Below are 19,097 nucleotides of genomic sequence, written 5' to 3'. Positions count from 1 at the left end.
ATGTCTCAACTTGCAATGTAAAATGATTTAGACCTTTAAAAAATGTTTCAATAGTTGTGTTCAAGGTCATGATGAGAAAAAGTAATCAGAAAACAAATTTTCATTTTTGAGCTTCATATGACTAAATTCTCATCTATTCTTTTTCACAAAAAGACCTAAGACTCTAACACTATGCTTTTCATACCTTTGCTTTGAGTCTTGATTTCCATAGTCTTTTTCTTGGAATGCCTTTGAGTATCTTTTCTTCTTAGATGCAACTTCAAAGGTTCTTTATGCATAAGTCAAAGAATCTACACATCACTTTGAGGTTAGGTTAGATAGATTCTCTTTGAGTTTTGTTATCATCAAAATCAATGCTCATTTTGAGCTACACGGGGTCAACAATCTCCCCCTTTTTGATGATGACAAAACTCAACTGAATCAATCAGTCAAAAATAAAAGTGTGTGAGAATATATGTGAGTATGTAAATCCAAGTATAGTATACCGAAAATGCTCCCCCTAAATATATGCACATAATATCCAAGAAATCCATTTTCTGTTCATAAGCTCCCCCTGAAATTATGCTATATAAAATATATTCACACTTCACAAGTATTAATTATAAATATAAACATATATCCAGCAACACAAGTATCATCACGTATATATATCACCACATTTCCACACAAGTATATATATCAACATATATTCACTATCACCACATTTCCACACAAGTATATATATCAACACATATTCACATATCCATCATAACCATTCTCCCCCTTTTTGTCATCAATCAAAAGGAAAGCAGAGAAAGTACCCAAAAAGAATCATGTGAGCCAAAATGTAAATGCAGTAAGATAGACAGTAGCAAACTAAAAACCAATATCAGTAAACATCCTAGTAAACTAAATATGCAATCAGTAAACTAAAAATCCAGATGAGATGCTATTTAAGTCTTTTACTCCTGCGAGTGGATTTTGTAGGCACCATTTTCTTCCTAGGCAGTTTAATAACAGGGGCCGGAGGTGGTTGGTCAGCCACTTGATCATCTAGCTCGGCCTCATCATCTTCAGAAGGTGGTTCAAGAGCAGCTGCCAAGGTCTGATAGGGATTGGACATGGTGGACTTGTACCTTTTCTTACCTCTCGTGGCTGCAGGGACAGCAGCTGCAGATAGCTGAGTTTGAGCACTAGCTTGGTGGTCTTTAAGGGAAGGTTCCTGGTGCTGTGTAGGAACAGCAGCAGTCTCAACTAGTGGAGCAGGAGGAGGTTCAACAATGGGTTCAGATTCTAGAACCTTTTAAACTTCCTTGTGTAACTCAATTAAAGCTTCTACAACCTTGGGATCATCAAGTGCAGTGGGTACATCAGCTGTAGGATCAATCTCAGGTGCATCATGGTCAGAAGCATGCTCATCATGGGCATCTACCACAGGTTCAAGTTCAGCTTCAGCAACTTGACCACTTTCAGGAGGCTCTTCAACCTTGCTGCTTTCTCCCTTATCAGTAGAAACCTGAGTAGCAGCCTCAACTTTAGTTGGAGCTGCAATTTCCTTGGCCTGCTGAAGGTCCATTATCAACTTCTTTAACTCCTCATTTTGAGTGAGTAGGTGACTCACTTTATAGTCAACAACATCTACAAATTTTCTGAGAATATCAAGAGATTGAGTTGTTGAGCTAAAATGTTCATTAACAGTAGCTCTTAGCCCTTGAATTTCAGTCAAAACTTCATTAGCAGAACCAGAATCAACTTTAGCAGAGGAGGAACCACCCTTTTCAAATCTGGTCTTTCTCCCATCAGTGTCTGAATGTATTTCTCTAAGCACTATCAAGTCAGCCCTAGAGCTTTCCTTAGTGACATTCACCTCTAGCTCTTTAAACACAGCAGTCAACAAGTGTGCATAGGGCAGTTTGCCAATTCCATAGGCTTTGCACATGTTTTTGAAAATTAAGTAGGCTAAATTCAACCTAACTTTACTCACAATGTGCCACATAATACACATGTCCAAGTGACTCAGATAGCCATAACTGCGGTTTGGATGAGAACACATAGTTTACCATCTTGTGAATAATTTTGATATGCTGGAGGGCTTTGGTACTGGTGGATTTCTCATTTTTGGGAGTGCTAGCAGGAAATACCTCATTCTCAAACTCAACCAGATTAAAACCTGCTACTCTAGCAACATCCTTATGTGTGGAAATTCTATTTCCATCATTGGGCAAATTTAAAGCGTGGCTATCAATTCAACGAGACACTATATGTATTTGTATTCAAAATGACTTCAAATCGATCCTCATCATCAACGGTCGCAAGGTTCTATAAAATTCTTGTACAAGCCTAGGGTAATATTCATTTGCGCATTCACGGACACCCAACCAACCTTGAAATTCAAAAGCTCTTTAAAGTGAAAGTTTACGATTAAAGTTCTCCCATTTGATGAATTTGCAATCCAACGATGCTTTATCCACTTGAACCAAAGCTTTGCGATACCCATTTTCTTTTGAGCATCAGTCCCTTGCTTATGCGCCTTTTTCTTTTACGGTGTGGATTTAGGTGTTTGACACCTTTGGGCGAGTGAGAAGACTCACTAACCGATTTAGATTTGGCACATTTTGCTTACCTTTCATTTTCTTAGTAATGCGCGGCAGGAGCATTGTCGGATGCGACGAGAAGATGAAGCGGCAGAACAACGGGGATTTTCGTTTTGCGAGCCATTGAGACAAAATGAAATCGGGTAATGGTATTTCGGTGAGTGAAAAGAGGAAGAAAAAATTGAGATTTTCGGTGAGTTAGGATATGCTTACTTTGAAAAAGGTATCGGGTATGGTTTTTTGAGAGGTGGCGGCAATCGTCTGAGGAGAGAGAGAACGCGTGAGGTTTCGTGTGGCGGAGGATTTAAGTCCTCTTGAGTCCAGCTTTTCAGTGTCACTGTACTTTCAACTGAACCAGGTTTCTTACTCTTTATTTTATTATATATTTCAAACAAGTTTATCTGTCCCTATATGCACATATAAACATTTTTATATGACTGACACAGCACTGAGAATGCAATATCAAAAAAAAGATAAATGCATTCTTTGAACATGCGAGAAAAATTTCAAGAACAATCACCTTTACATTTGAAATTTGAACAGTACAAGATATAGCAAACTAATTTTCGTCACGCAATATTAGCATACAACCTAGTAAAATAATTTCGCGAGTAAATAAACAAGTCAGCTAATATGCTTTAATGATTTTTTATCAAACTAATATCACAGCAGATCAATTAAACATTTAATAAAATGTAGATACATGAAGTTATTATGACTTAGATTTTAAGCAAGTGATTCACACATACCAATTTACCTTCTAATTCTACAAAAGGTTTCTTCATTAAGAGGCTTTGTAAAAATGTCAGCAAGTTGATTGTCAAAGGCAACAAACTCTATTTTGATATTTCCATTTTGAACATGATCTCTAATAAAATGATGTCTAATCTCAATATGTTTAGTTCTTGAATGTTGGACTGGATTTTTGACCAAGTTTATGGCACTTGTGTTGTCACACCTAATTGGAACAAGATTGTATTTTAAACCAAAATCTTCCAATTGTTGTTTCATCCATAAAATTTGAGCAACACAACTACCGGCTATATATATTACGCCTCGGTTGTAGATAAAGCTCGAAGTTTGTTTCTTCTTGTGCCAAGAAACTAGTGCAAGACCAAGAAATTGACAAGTACACGAGGTACTTTTACATCGATCTACTTCCAAAATCAGAGTCACTATAGCCAACAAGATTAAATGATTCGCATTTTGGATACCATATACCAATGGATTGTGAGCCTATGAGATATCTTTAAATCCGTTTAACTGCACTTAGATGGGATTCTTTTGGACATGATTGAAATCTTGCACACAAGCAAACACTAAAGTGTATGTCTGGTCTAGATGCAGTAAGATACAAAAGAGAGCCAATCATACCTCTATAAAGCTTGGTATCTACTTCTTTACCTTTTTCATCATTGTCCATTTTAATTGTTGAACTCATAGGAGTGCCCATGCTCTTCAAATTTTCCATCTTAAATTTCTTTAGCATATCCTTGATGTACTTTGATTGATTTATGAAGATGCCATCTTTCATTTGTTTAATTTGAAGTCCAAGGAAGAATGTGAGCTCACCCATCATGCTCATTTCAAATTCATTATGCATAATCTTAGAAAATTTCTTGCAAAGAGATTCGTTAGTAGCACCAAAAATTATATCATCAACATAAATTTGCACAATGAGCATATCATTATGATGCTTCTTAACAAAAAGTGTTGTATCCACTTTGCCTCTTTGAAAATCATTTTGTAAAAGGAATTTACTAAGCCTTTCATACCATGCTCTAGGAGCTTGCTTTAAACCATATAAGGCTTTAGTAAGTTTATAAACATGATTTGGATGCTCATGATTTTCAAAGCATGCAGGTTGTGCAAAATACACTTCCTCATCAATATAACCATTTAAAAATGCACTCTAGACATCCATTTGATAAAGCATAAAATCCTTGTAACAATCAAAGGTACACAACATTCTAATAGCTTCAATTCTAGCAGAGCAAAGGTTTCATCAAAATCAATCCCTTCCTCTTGGTTGTAGCCTTGAGCCACTAGTCTAGCTTTGTTTCTAACAACATTGCCTTTTTCATCCATTTTGTTTCTAAAAACCCATTTAGTACCAATAATTGAATGATCTTTTGGTCTAGGCACTAAATTCCAAACTTTATTTCTCTCAAATTGATTTAGTTATTCTTGCATGTCAAGAATCCAACTTTCATCATTTTGAGAATTTTCAAAACATTTAGGTTCAATTTGTGAAACAAAGCAACATTACCAAAATATCTTCTCAATTGTGCTCTAGTCATCATCCTCTGAGATGGATCATCAATAATATCTTCTTGAGGATGGTTTCTATGGAATCTCCATTCTTTAGGTAAATCTTCATGTTGGGGCTCATTTACTTGTAGTTCTTCCAAATTTGGCAATTCTTCATTAATTTGATCTTCATTGGCATCATGGACATCTATTGTAGTTTCTCCTTGAGTTTCCTCATCTTTGTCATCAACTTGTTCCATTTCTTGACTTTATATTATATTTTCTTTTCAAAAACCTCAAAGCCTTTATCACACGGTTGGCTTACACTTAGCAAGTTGTATTTCAAACCTTCAACAAGCGATACATCTTCAATACAAGGTTTGGTGCCAATTGTGCCATTTACAATTATTTTTCCTTTCCCTTTGTCTCCAAATTTTACATATCCTCCATCTTTCATTGCAATTTTTGAAAACTTGTCTTTTTCACCAGTCATGTGCTTTGAACAACCACTATCTATGTACCATTTATCACTTTCCTTCATCCCTTTGCAACAAACCTGAAATTTAATCATTTAACTTTAGGTACCCAAGCAACTTTGGGTCCTTGGGGGTTAGTGACCTTAGGTAAGGTTCCCTTTGGTACCCATACCTTCTTTATCTTAAGATAACCTTTCCTAAATGCACAAGAGCTAATCATATGACATCTTTTATTGCAATAATAACATGTAACATTAGGCAAGGAAGATGTAGATGCTTTAATGAAATGATTCTTATATTTGTCATAGTTCATGTAACCATCAAAACCAATTCCATATTTTTCACTCGAAATTCTTTGGTTTCCAAGAAGTACATCTAGAGTTTCTTTTCCTTTTGTAAATTTTGCCAAATCATTTGTCAAAGACTCTACTTTAGTTTCAAGAACTTTATTTTTCTCAATGAGCATTTCACAAGTATCTTTTGAGATTTTCAACTCTAGATCTAGTTCTTTAAACATGGCAATTTGTCCTTTGTAAAATTCATTTTCTTTATACACATTGGACATGGCAATATTTTGTGATCTCAATGATTCAATCTCTAAATTCATTTTAGTGCACTTTCTCTTGTAATTTCTATACTCATCATATACTCTAGCAAATGCAAGTTCAAGTTCTTCTACATTAGGAGATTCATAAGAATTTACCTCATTGTCGCTTTCTTCTTCTTTTTGTGAGCTCTCAACTTTCTCCTCACATGCCATCAAACAAAGAAGAGCAGCCTCTTTGTCACTTGATTCATCATTTGAAGACTCTTCACTGTTGCTCCATACTACTTTCATAGCTTTCTTGCTCCTATCTTCTTTTCCTTTCTTCTTTTTGAGCAATGGACATTTGGGCTTGATATGTCCAGGTTTGTGACACTCATAACATACAATTTCTTCTTTTGAATCTCTGAAGTGCTTATCCTTGGGAGTGTACTTTTTCAAGAATTTCTTGTATTTGCTTCCTCCTTTCTTGAAAGCTCTTTTAAATTTTCTTGCAAGCATAGCCATTTCATCATCATCTTCACTTGAAGCACTTGAGTTGTCACTTGAGTCAACTTTGAATGCAACTCCTTTCTTCTTATCTTCATCCTTGTTTGATTTGAGAGCAATGCTTTTCTTCTTCTTTTGCTCATTTTCAACTTCATCTTTCTTGTATACCATCTCATGTGCAATGAGAGAACCAATGAGTTCATCATAGGTGAATGTTTTGAAATCTTTGGTATCTTGGATAACTGTTGTCTTTGCTTCCCAAGACTTTGGAAGTGATCTAAGAATTTTCTTCACAAGTTCAGCTTCCTCAAATTTTTTACCCAATGCTTTGAGAAGATTTACAAGATCAGTAAACCTTGTACTCATATCCGCAATTGATTCTCCTGGCCTCATTTCAAACAACTCATAATCTCGAATCAGAAGGTTTGCTTTGGACTCTTTAACAACATCAGTTCCTTCATAAGTCACTTCAAGCTTATCCCAAATTTGCTTAGCGATTGACATCCTGAAACACGATTGTATTCATGAAGGTAAAGTGAGCAATGCAAAATATTAATAGCTTTAGCATTTATAGAGATTTTCTTCCAATCATTGTCATCATATTCATCTTCATGTTTTGGAACTTTTGTAGTTCCAGTACCATTCTTTTGAGGAACATGTGGACCATTTTTAATAATTCTCCATGCATCAATATCTACAGATTGTATGAAATTTCTCATTCTTACTTTCCAAAATGAATAATTATTGCCATTGAAAAGTGGTGGTCTAGTGATTGAGTAGCCTTCAACTAAAGGTGCGGTATCTGGCGGTATTACTAGATGAACTAGCCATTATGGATCACTCTAAGGTTGTAATACCTAAGCAAGAGAGTCAAGCTCGATACCAATTTGTTGTCCCAAAATAGTCCAAGAGGGGGTGAATTGGACTTTAACAATTTCGGCCCTTGCTTATAGCCTAATGAAAAATTGTGGCTTTGTTCAACTATGTGATTCTTCTATATAAAGAGAAAGTAATATGTGCTTCAACAATGTGTTTCTAAGTTGCAATTCAATTCTTAATCAATGTATATGGCATTCTCTAACAAAGCATTCATCAACTAATTTTCTCAAGTCACTCAATATGTCCACAAATTTATCAACTCAATCTATTTAACCAACATTCACTATCATGTATATGAGAAAAGAAATTTAAATTGCATAAAAGTAAAGTGGTACGGTTAGAGAACTCAAACACAAGGATTTTATAGTGGTTCGGCAACTAGCCTACATCCACTCTCTCAAAGAACCCTCTTTGAGTCTTCTCTCCACTATTTGCTCTTTTGAAGGCAAGAGACCAAAAGCCCTTTACAATTTTTCAACACCAAGCTTTCACACCAAGGTAGCTTGAAACCTTCACAAGTGCTATCACAAGCACTAACTCTCTCAAGCTTCAATAGGTGCTTGTACAACCTCTCTTGAATGCAATTCAATATTTCAACACTCACTCTTACTCAATACAAATCAAACTATAAAGAAGAGATGAGTTGATTTGCCAATGGAAGCTCAAAATCTTTAAAGCTCTTGAATGAAAGCAATAAATGGAAAATCAATGTTGGAGATCAAATGTAAGCTTTCATTAAATGTAAATGGAGTGAAGAAGGTGTATTTATAGTCCCAAATCATTTTAGACCGTTTGAAACCCTTTTGGAACGTTATACACACTGCCCAAGACAAAATACCCGTTATTTTGTCCTTTTGTCTTAGTTGAGCGACTAGCATGATTAGCAAACTAATGTTTTTAGTAAACATATTAGCAAACCGAAAATATTAGCAAACCAGTTAGGAAACTAAGTCAACAGCTGCATGTCTCAACTTGCAATGTAAAATGATTTAGACCTTTAAAAAATGTTTCAATAGTTGTGTTCAAGGTCATGATGAGAAAAAGTAATCAGAAAACAAATTTTCATTTTTGAGCTTCATATGACTAAATTCTCATCTATTCTTTTTCACAAAAAGACCTAAGACTCTAACACTATGCTTTTCATACCTTTACTTTGAGTCTTGATTTCCATAGTCTTTTTCTTGGAATGCCTTTGAGTATCTTTTCTTCTTAGATGCAACTTCAAAGGTTCTTTATGCATAAGTCAAAGAATCTACACATCACTTTGAGGTTAGGTTAGATAGATTCTCTTTGAGTTTTGTTATCATCAAAACCAATGCTCATTTTGAGCTACACGGGGTCAACAGTTATGAAACAATAATATCAATTAATTATCACAAAATTATCATTATTAATGATAATAAATTAACTTGATCGATCAATATCTAAATAAGTGATTAATAAATCATATATTTTAATTTAACCTTCTAAATTAAATTTTTGCGTACATGACTGCATGCATACCCTTATCAACTCTAATGAAAGTAAAAGATCTATATTTTTAAATATCAGACTCGACTCTAATACGACAGATTTAAGTATTTAAATTCTCTAGTGAGTATTTTCAGCTCAGCTATTTGCTACTTCTCTCAGTTTTTTATCTTGCACCTCAGCAATATTTACTTACACCAAAAATTCTTCAATGGAATAATAATGAATCCCTCACTTTGGCATACATTGTGGATATACTGAAAGGATTAGGGAAATGAAATTCCATTTTCTCAAAGCAGCAACGTATTATTAATAATGAAAAACCAGGAACAGAACAACCCAATAAGGGACTGATCACCAATACCCTACTGGTAATGGAGCAAGAACAGACAAGGAGAGCTTATAAATTATGGCCATTTAAATGCAACTGGGCTGCTAACTTGGTTTTTAACATTTCCCCAGACAATTGAACCAAATGCAACTCCACCTACTGTCTTGGAATTTTTCTTTGCCACAAATCTCACTCTGTATTTTTTCTTCTCTCCAATATTATTGAAAACTAGCTCGGTTGGTTTCACTGTTACTGCCACATTCGATGGTCTAATCACTTTCACTTTGTAAGTAGACTTGGCAGCCTCCACATTTGTCAATTCCCGAGTGTACTGAACAACTGTCTTGTTTCCAAACAAGACTGAGAATGATGGGTAATTGAGTTCACCAGGATCACTAAATGCTTTAGAACAGGGATTAGAGTTTTCATTGGTAATTGCCTGGATAATTTTGAGAGGATAATTCAATGAACACAAAAATTTTATGTAATCTTCTGTGGAGATATCATAAACCAGGCCTGGAGAAAGAGCTTTCTTTGGATCCACATGACCAGAACCATATGCCCATGGATTTGAAGATATACCAGTTGCGGCATCCCGTATAAGAGAGTTGGTGTTGTCGACAGTGTAGGCTGTGGTCATGAGAGCTGATTTAATAGCACTTAAACTCCAAGTTGGATGTGCAGCTTTGAGCAACGCAACTATTCCACTTGCATGTGGGCATGCCATGGATGTCCCTGAAAATACCATGGACTTATATTTTATCTACCATCATCAACAATTAGAGTGGATCCTTTTTATGTAAGTAGATGAATGCTAAAGAAGCTAGGCAACATAAATACCTGAAATAATGTTGAACTTTGTCCTTCTGTAATCCTCCTTCAAGCCTGATGGACCTGTGGCCTCAGACCATGCAGCTAGGATGTTAACTCCAGGAGCTATAATATCCGGCTTCAAGATCTGTGGTGTCACCAGATTCGGCCCTCGAGAACTAAAAGATCCCACAATTGGCGACGGTCTTACATTTACCACTGTCTTGCCAAAGCTTAGAAGAACTGTTGGATTAGGTTCAGTCTTCACATACTTCTTAATCAAATCGCCTACTTTCTTCCCCACCGTCAAGGCGGGCACCAAGAAACTGTTAGTATCCAACGCCTTCACAGCTATACTGTCAATTAGTATCATTCCAACCCCTCCAGCCTTGCGCACCACCAGACTTTTCTCCTCATCATAGCCTTCGCAGACCACCACATGGCCACGCACCAAAGCCGGTTCAAGCGTACCAGGCAAACATAAATTGCTGGAACTATTACCTCCCCTATGATACACCAACCTGGCTGGCTTGCTTCCCATTCCTGGTCCTTTGTAGAGCGAGACACCGGCAAACCGCTGTTTGTTACCAAGCAAGGCATAAGCTGGAAAGTTCCGGTCTATACTTCCGGCACCGACTGTCAAAAGCCATGGGGCCACGTTTGCTACAGTGGATTTTGCAGGCCCACCGTTACCAGCTGAACAAGAGACGAAAATGCCATTGTGCGTTGCAGTGAATCCAGCAAGAGCGATTGGGTCAATAAAATATGGAAGAGGTTCGGGATTCCTGCTGCCAATCGACAGAGAGAGTATATCTACACCATCTAAAATAGCCCTATCCATCCCTGCCATAATATCAACTCCAGAACAACCGCTGCTCCAGCAGACTTTATAGCTTGAGAGTCGGGCATGAACTGCCATTCCACGGGCGGTGCCTATTGCAAAACCAAACAGACTTGCATTTGTCACGGGCGAACCTGCAATTGTGGTAGAAGTGTGCGTTCCATGCCCATCGTAGTCTCGCGGCGAGGCAATATCCTTGGACGTAGGCGCTATTTTCTTGTGTCCTTCCAAGAAATAATTAGCTCCAATTAGCTTCTTATTGCAGAGTTTGTGATCGAAATCGCTTGTGGAGTTACATTTTCCCTTCCAACGTTTTGGGATCTCAGGCAAACCCGTGTCATCGAAACTTTTTGACTCTGGCCACACGCCAGTGTCAAGAACTCCGACGATAACGTCATGAGTAGCTTGTTCAATTTCTTGAAATTTACATCCATCATTCAATGCGAAGTTGGAATTGAGACCAAGGAATTGTGGGGTGCGGGTGGTTTGGACAGAGTAGAGAGTATCCTCAAAGACATTAAGGACAGAATCCATATTCCTGAGAGATTCGGCTTCTTCAGGGTCGAGATAGGCAGCGAAGCCATGAAATGCAGTGGTGTAGGTATAGAGAAGGGAATCAGAGGTGGAAGTGAGGGATTGGTACCAGTCACTGTGAGTAGAGTATGAGTGGGGCTTGGAGTTATGATTCATGTGGAAAATATAAGTTTTCTTGGCAGTAGCTTGGAGCAGTGAAAGGGTTGTTAAGAGGGGAAGAAAGAGGAACCAAGTGTTTGCCATGGAACCCATATAGTTCCTGCTTGTTTATGCTTGGATACATGTGAATCCATATCCTATTAAAAAGGCTTCTCCATGATATAAGTGAGTGATTATTAAATCTTTCGGTGTATATATATATCATCTCTCATGATCATATGAGACTCATTAAAGACTCATTATTTATATTATAAAAAAGAACAACTTTATTGTAAGAGAAAAATCTTATCCTATGAAAATAATGAATACAAGATGACAAGAGTCACCTCTATTATTGCAAGTAAGTAGTGCCGCCCATTTGATTTTATTATAATAAAGAAAATTTTTATCTAGATCTGATCTATTATAAACCTAAAATACAAACAAATGATATTTATATATAATAAATGGGTCTTATCATATATTTTGTGTTTGTAAATGAATTTCTTTACCAATTTATATTAATTTGAGTCGTCAATTTATGCATAGTCTCTTTGAGGACATGTAGTTATTATGAATTAAGGTAGTAATTTAGCACCTAAAAGTGTCGAAATCCGATAAAGAGAAAAATTGAATTGTCGTTGAAGGCAAGGCATGGTGTGAGAGAATTTAATTAGAGCCACAATTCCAGTATAAGGAAAGGATAATATTAATTCAATTCACCGGCATAAGTTTGGACTAGAACCTGTGTGTCGGTACACAGAAGGAATCGGAGGAGGTGGAAGAGAGAGATTGATATGCCAGTCATGGTGAGTAGCATAGGTAAAACTTTCAAATTCAGCTCGGTTAATAATAATAATAATAATAATAATATATTATTATTATTATTATTTGATATATTTTATAAATAATTATTAGAATAAATTTAGTTAGATTTTAATATGTAATTTAATTTAAAATATTATTTAAAATTTTATCTAAGGTTTAGATTTTAAATAACAATATTTTACAATCATATTTAGAATAAAATTTTCTTAATAATAAATTTATTTATAATAATAAAAAATAAATTTTAATATATTAAAATATAAATCCATTCTATTAAAATTCTATTGGACCGAATACTCGTAAAAACTCGGCTCATTCTCATTTCTACTAAGAATCAAAAGCTTAGAATGTAATTTTTTTTTTATTTTTTAGAAAATGGAACCCATTGTTTGTGCCTGCAAATTGATTAAAATCTAATATTTTTATATGTCAATCTAATGAGCAAATCGAATCAATCTCAACCATAATTTAGCAACCTATGCAATCGGACACATTTGTGATTTATCACCTTTCAACGTGGGGCACTATAGTCTTGTCAGTTGTCACAGCAGTAGACTTAGACGTATATGAGTTGAAAATTATAAACACTTCTACCACAAGATTAATAATAAAAATGTACATACTTGTTATTATATGCAGAACGAATCGGAAATCGACATTACTAATTTTATTTATGCGTTGTATAAATTATTTATTATTTTATTTTAATAATATAAATTTATATATTTTTTTATAATTATATTATAAAATTTCATTAATATGAATTTTTTTTATTTTAATCATTACTTAATTAATTAATATATTTTTTTAAATAATGAATAAAATTAATGATAATTTTATGTTTTCTAAATATTAAATAATTTTAAATTTTAATTTTTATAAAAATATCTATTACTCGAAGCATAATATATATACAAATAATAAAGTTTTTAAAAAAATAATAATAATAAATAATTAAAAATATAATCATATAAAAAATAATTAAATTACCTAAATCAGATAATGAAAAGAGAGAAATTTTAATAAGTACTATATTTAATATTCAAGAGAAGTGAAAAATAAATTTATTTTTTAGTATTAATAAATAGTAAATTATTTATATTTTTTAATTAATTCATATATATATATATAAATAAATAGAACCAATATTCAATATCATTTTTTATTTCAAATTTTAAAAATTAAACCATTCAACTAAATTTTAAATAATTATTATTTTTATATTTTTATTTTCATATTAATTAATTAATATCGTTATCAAGTAACATTTTTTATCAATTGGCTTATGAAAATCAACAGAAAACAATAAAAATTGACTGACAAATGATATATTTTAAAGTTAATTGCTTAAATATGACATTCATTTATGACTATATAAAAAAATAAATTTATATATATATATATATATATATATATATATATATATAACGAATCTATGAAAAATCGTTATCCCTTGTGGAAAAGTATCTATTAAATATTTATTTCATATTGAAGAAAATTCAAATTTAAAATATTTGACTAGGGGTGGAGCCGAGATGAAGTCAGTGAGGTCCAAAAAAAATAAATTTATATATATATATATATATATATATATATATATATATATATATATATATATAACGAATCTATGAAAAATCGTTATCCCTTGTGAAAAAGTATCTATTAAATATTTATTTCATATTGAAAAAAATTCAAATTTAAAATATTTGACTAGGGGTGGAGCCGAGATGAAGTCAGTGAGGTCCAAAAAAAAATTATTTTACTCAATTTTAAAAGGAAAAATTTTATATACAATAATAAATTATTTATTGAGAAAAAAATTATTATAACACGTAAAAATTTTCAATATATAACAATAATGGAGCAAGAAAAATAAAATAATTTTATAATTATCCTAATTGAGTTTATTTTTTAAAAATATTGCATGATTGCTTCATTATTTATTATCTACTATAGACTTGAATCATTAGGACTTGTTTGGCATTGATATTAGAGCATTGTTAAGAAAATTATTTTTGTAAATATATTAATTAGATAATATTAAAAAATAATTTAAAATTAAATTTAATAAATTTTAGAGATGAGGATACTAAAATAATAAAATAATTTTTTTTAATTTATTTTTTTAATAGAATAACATGCAAAATGTTTTTTTTTTCTTAGAAAGCAGTTTTGACTTTACAAGCATTTGCTAAGTTTTCTAATTTTATCTTATATCTACTCATCTTAGGACTCTTTTAAAAAAAAAAATTGAGTGATTGACCCATTGACATATGTTTATATTTTTTATCTTTACTATCAATATATGTAATTTTAAAAAAAATCAGTATAATTGACCCACTTACAAAGAGACTTAATGGTATAGACTAAAAATTCTATAAGAAAAATAGAATAATTTTATAAAATTATAAAATATTTTAATTTCATTTATTTAAATGTAATATATAAAAAATGATAAATATTATTAAAAAAATATATATTTTACATTTAAATAAGAATTTATGTAAATAGAATTTAGTTATAAATATTCAATATATAAAACTCAAATCCGATCTGAACTCTATATAAATATTATTTTTTAAACTTAAATTCACCTCAAACTCAATTATATGCTATCGAGATCATTACTATAATTAAGGTTCAGTCAAATTATATGCTCAAATATATTAGATATGTTGCCATTCCTAGTTTAAAGAGGTTGGGGATTAGAACTTATTACTGAATAAATACATTGTTGGTAGTTATATTTACAAAAGTGTAACCAATATAATAAAACAATAAATTGTTAAGACTAATTAATATTAAATAGTCCTATGAAAATCTCAGCTGCATATAATATAAAATAAAAGTTTATTGGCCAAAGAAATTCAAACTGTTAAGTTGGTTGTTAGTTATATCCAAAATTTTTAATTTTAGACAATTTAATCATAACTTTTAAGGTTAAAAAAATTTTATCCAATACTCTAAATCTAATTTAGGGATTTTGACTTTTGCCATATGAGATGTTAAAGTGACTTGACAAGTCACAATTTTTAATTTTTTTTTTATTTGATTCATCTCGATCTCCTACTCTTAGTTCTAAGCAATCAAGCTCACAAGATACTAATTATTCATCAGATTATGTTATGATTCATTATTGAAACAAAAATTAGTGATTTGGCTTCCATTTCTTGCATGATGAATGGCATAATAATTCACAATAAACATAATTAATTAGATTTCTTTAAAAAAAATCACAAAAAGGAACCAAAGAAAGATAATCTATTTCAGACAACATACCATCAAGTTACTTGAACCAACTCAGTAACAAACTTGAATACACATAAGCCACATTAGCATTGCTACTAGCTAATAATCACAATATAGTTATTGTTGATTCTCATGTAAAAGAAAGAGCAACCTCCAATCTGCCAAATTATTTCATTTGATTTATATCTTGTGAGCTTGATTGCTTAGAAGAGAGAGATGAATCAACTAAAAAAAAAATATTAAAATTATAACTTGTTAAGTCACTTGGCATCCCATGTGACAAAAGATAAAATTCTCAAATTAAATTATGGGTTTTGAATATAATTTCTTCAATTTTTAAAGTTATAATTAAATCATTAAAAATTAAAAGTTTTATATATAATCAACAATTAAAGTAAAAGTTTAGATTTATTTAGCCGATGGACCTAAAATAAAAGTGTAATAAGAAAATAAAGGTGGCGAAAACCCAATTCCACTCTTTAACTTTAAGCAATTATTTTTTATTTTAACATGTGTTATATATTGATTTATTTATTACATAAACTCATGATTTAAAACTTTTTTATACATAATTTTCTTTTAATTTTTTTATATAATATAATATTATCATCATATATTATTTTCAATATCCAATTAAATTTAATTATTCATTAGTATGACTATATTTTACTTGTAACTAAAGTTAATTCAAAAAAGTTATAAGAAAATAAAATTAATAAGTTATATTACTTTACTGAATTGAAATATTATAAATAAAACATATGAAATAGAATTTTTAATATATATTACTTTAGTGATTAAAATATTATAAATAAAATATCATAAATATGGTATGGGAATATAAACATTTTGATTTTATTATTTATTAAAAGTTATTTTCAAAATAGTTTCAATTTTTTTTAATAATATTATTATAATCTCAAAAAATATGCATTTTATTGTTTGACTTTATATTATTGCAATAAGAATTTCAGAACTAACGATTTTTCATAAATTTTTTTTTTATTTTTATAAATAATAAAAATAATAAATGATATTTTTGAAAATCCTGGTGTTCCCCATTCCTACTTTTTAATTTTTTTTCAAATTCTGGCTATTATAGTCATTTTTTTAATTTTTAAGAATTTTAATTTTACTTTAAATATTTATTATTTTTAATATGCAATGAAAATTAAAATAAATTAATAATTAAAATTATAACTAGAAGAGAAATCAATAATCAAAATTATGTCATATTAACTGATTTGAATCAATTTTGACTATAGATTAAAAAAACTTTAAAACTATGCTAACATTATTAAAAAAAATAGCTATAATTATAAAAAATTTTAAAAATATATTTTTCAGTATTAAGCCTTTAAATTATATATTATCATTTACTATTAATAAATTATTTATGAGTTAGAATTTTTATCTGTATAATTATTTTTTAAAATAAGATTTATAACATGACTAAGATTTTAATATTTTGATTATTATTTATTATAAATTAAAAATTATAAAATAATTTGATCATTTTTTAAATTTTTTCATTCATATTTTTATATTTAGTTAATTATTAGAAAACAAAACAACACTATAAGTGAATTAATAAATTCATTCAATCACTGACCTAAGTATTTAAAACCAAAAAGTATATATGATAAATTATATTGATGAAAAGTTAAATTATACAATTTAAAAATACATTATTATAATTATATATCATATATTAATTTTATTCTTTAATATAAGTCTAAATATTCATATATTTACATAATTAAACAAGGTTAAAAGACAAAGGAAAATCAAAACCTTTATGTGAATTATCAATTTTAGTTAAAACTTTTAATTATATCAATTTAATCATAAATCTTTCCAAATGTTTTCAATTTTAATTATAAATTTAATTAAAAATAATAAACTCATCAATTGATAAAATAATTTAAATTTTTTCACTTATTATCAATTTTAGCTGCTTCTTTTAGTTTTTTTAATATATTCAATAATTTTAGTATTTTTATCAATTTTAACAAACTTCGTATTGATAAAAAAAATAATAAATGAATAATATATCTAATATTATTATCTGAATTTTTAATTTTTTTTATCTCTATTTCTTTCTACTTAACTTTTAATTTATATCTTTCCTATCATTTTATTTCAGATTTAAGAAAAATAAAATAAAAGCAAAGTAAATGTAATTATAATTTTTAAAATGATAGATAAATTAATTAAAATAATATATTTTTTTATCAATATGAGAATAATTGCTAAAATTAATATAAAAATTAAAAAGACTAACTAATATTAATAATATATGCAAATATTTTAATTGCTTTTGTCAATTAAATAATCTAATTAGGCTAATTGTTAAAATTGAAACTAATATTTTGAGATTAAATTGATAAAATTAAAAGATTTAACTAAAATTGAAGAAATTTATAAAGGTTTTTATTTTTTCATTCATTTAGCCATTAAATAATAATATAAAATTTATATAAGTAGATAAAAAAATTAAAATAATAAACATTTAAATTTGATATTAGGATTTTTTTATCATAATTTAATGTAAAATTAAAATTTATTTTTATTTTAAATAATTAATTATGCAAAAAAGTCTAAATAATTTTTATGAATAGTTTCTTTTAAAAAAAATTTATATATTTATAAATTGTAATATTTTATTGATGCAGAGAATAAAATTAATTTGAAAATATGACTAATTAGTAAACAAATTCTAAGCACTTTTTAATTTTATTTAAAATTTTAGTTGATTTTAATAAAATTGTAAAATTAGTGTTACTTTTAAAATATTTTATCTTTTTAATAACATTTTTATAATTATGTTAATTAAACAATTAATTTTTTTAATAATAATTTTATAATAATGTAAGGATATTTTTGCTCCTCCAATTATTCTCCTCTATTCCAGTTATATATATATATATATATATATATATATATATATATATATATATATATATATATATATATATTAAAATACATTAAATAATTTTAAATGAATTAATGATACTTATATGATTATAATTATAGTACTATGTTGAGAAATATAATAAGAAAATAATACAACTTTTGAATTTATATTAGTTATTGTAAGATTGAAAAATAAAATTATTAGGCATTTAGTAATAAATATTTTATTGTTAAAAATTATTAGTAATAATATAGTATATTGTAGGATTAACATTATAATTTTCTGCTACTAAAAGATTAGCGGCGATAATATATGGAAGTTATTAATTATTAAAATTATTAACAATGTATATTTTTGTCGTTAAATAGTATTAGCGACCACAAATTTATATGAATCTATAACTACATTTTTTTATTTTGTAAATAATAAATAAATTAATAATATTTTTTATTTATTAATTTCTTATTTTAATTGGATTAAAAATTTTAAATTTATATAAATTTTAAAATTAATTTAAATAATAAAATATAATTATAATTAATTTTAAAAATAAAAAATAATTTCGACAAAGCCAATATTCTTTCTTCATACATTTATATATAATATAAATAATCAGTTAACCCTCTCTTGAAAAAAAAAAAATCAATTAGCCGCTCTCCTTCAATTGTAATCAATTTAACTCGATTGTCAAAAATATGAAACTTATTAATTATGATATAAATTTAATGAATATATAATAATTTATCATTTTTTGAATTTTTGTTATTA

The 19,097-nt window shown here is 29.3% G+C and overlaps 1 protein-coding gene across 1 annotated transcript; it reads right to left on the bottom strand.

Moving 5' to 3' along the window:
- Positions 1-8,966: 8,966 nt before the first annotated feature.
- On the bottom strand, positions 8,967-11,500 carry LOC110652873 (subtilisin-like protease SBT1.8). Its single transcript, XM_021808486.2, has 2 exons — positions 9,853-11,500; positions 8,967-9,747 (listed from the first exon to the last, which is right to left on the bottom strand). The coding sequence occupies exons 1-2, from the start codon at positions 11,447-11,449 to the stop codon at positions 9,089-9,091; spliced, it is 2,256 nt and encodes a 751-aa protein (XP_021664178.2). The 5' UTR covers positions 11,450-11,500; the 3' UTR covers positions 8,967-9,088.
- Between the last annotated feature and the right edge of the window lie 7,597 nt (positions 11,501-19,097).

Source organism: Hevea brasiliensis, unplaced genomic scaffold, assembly GCF_030052815.1.
Source record: "Hevea brasiliensis isolate MT/VB/25A 57/8 unplaced genomic scaffold, ASM3005281v1 Scaf543, whole genome shotgun sequence".
In the NCBI taxonomy this organism is placed as follows: domain Eukaryota; kingdom Viridiplantae; phylum Streptophyta; class Magnoliopsida; order Malpighiales; family Euphorbiaceae; genus Hevea; species Hevea brasiliensis.
This window is presented reverse-complemented; position numbering and strand designations above follow the sequence as displayed.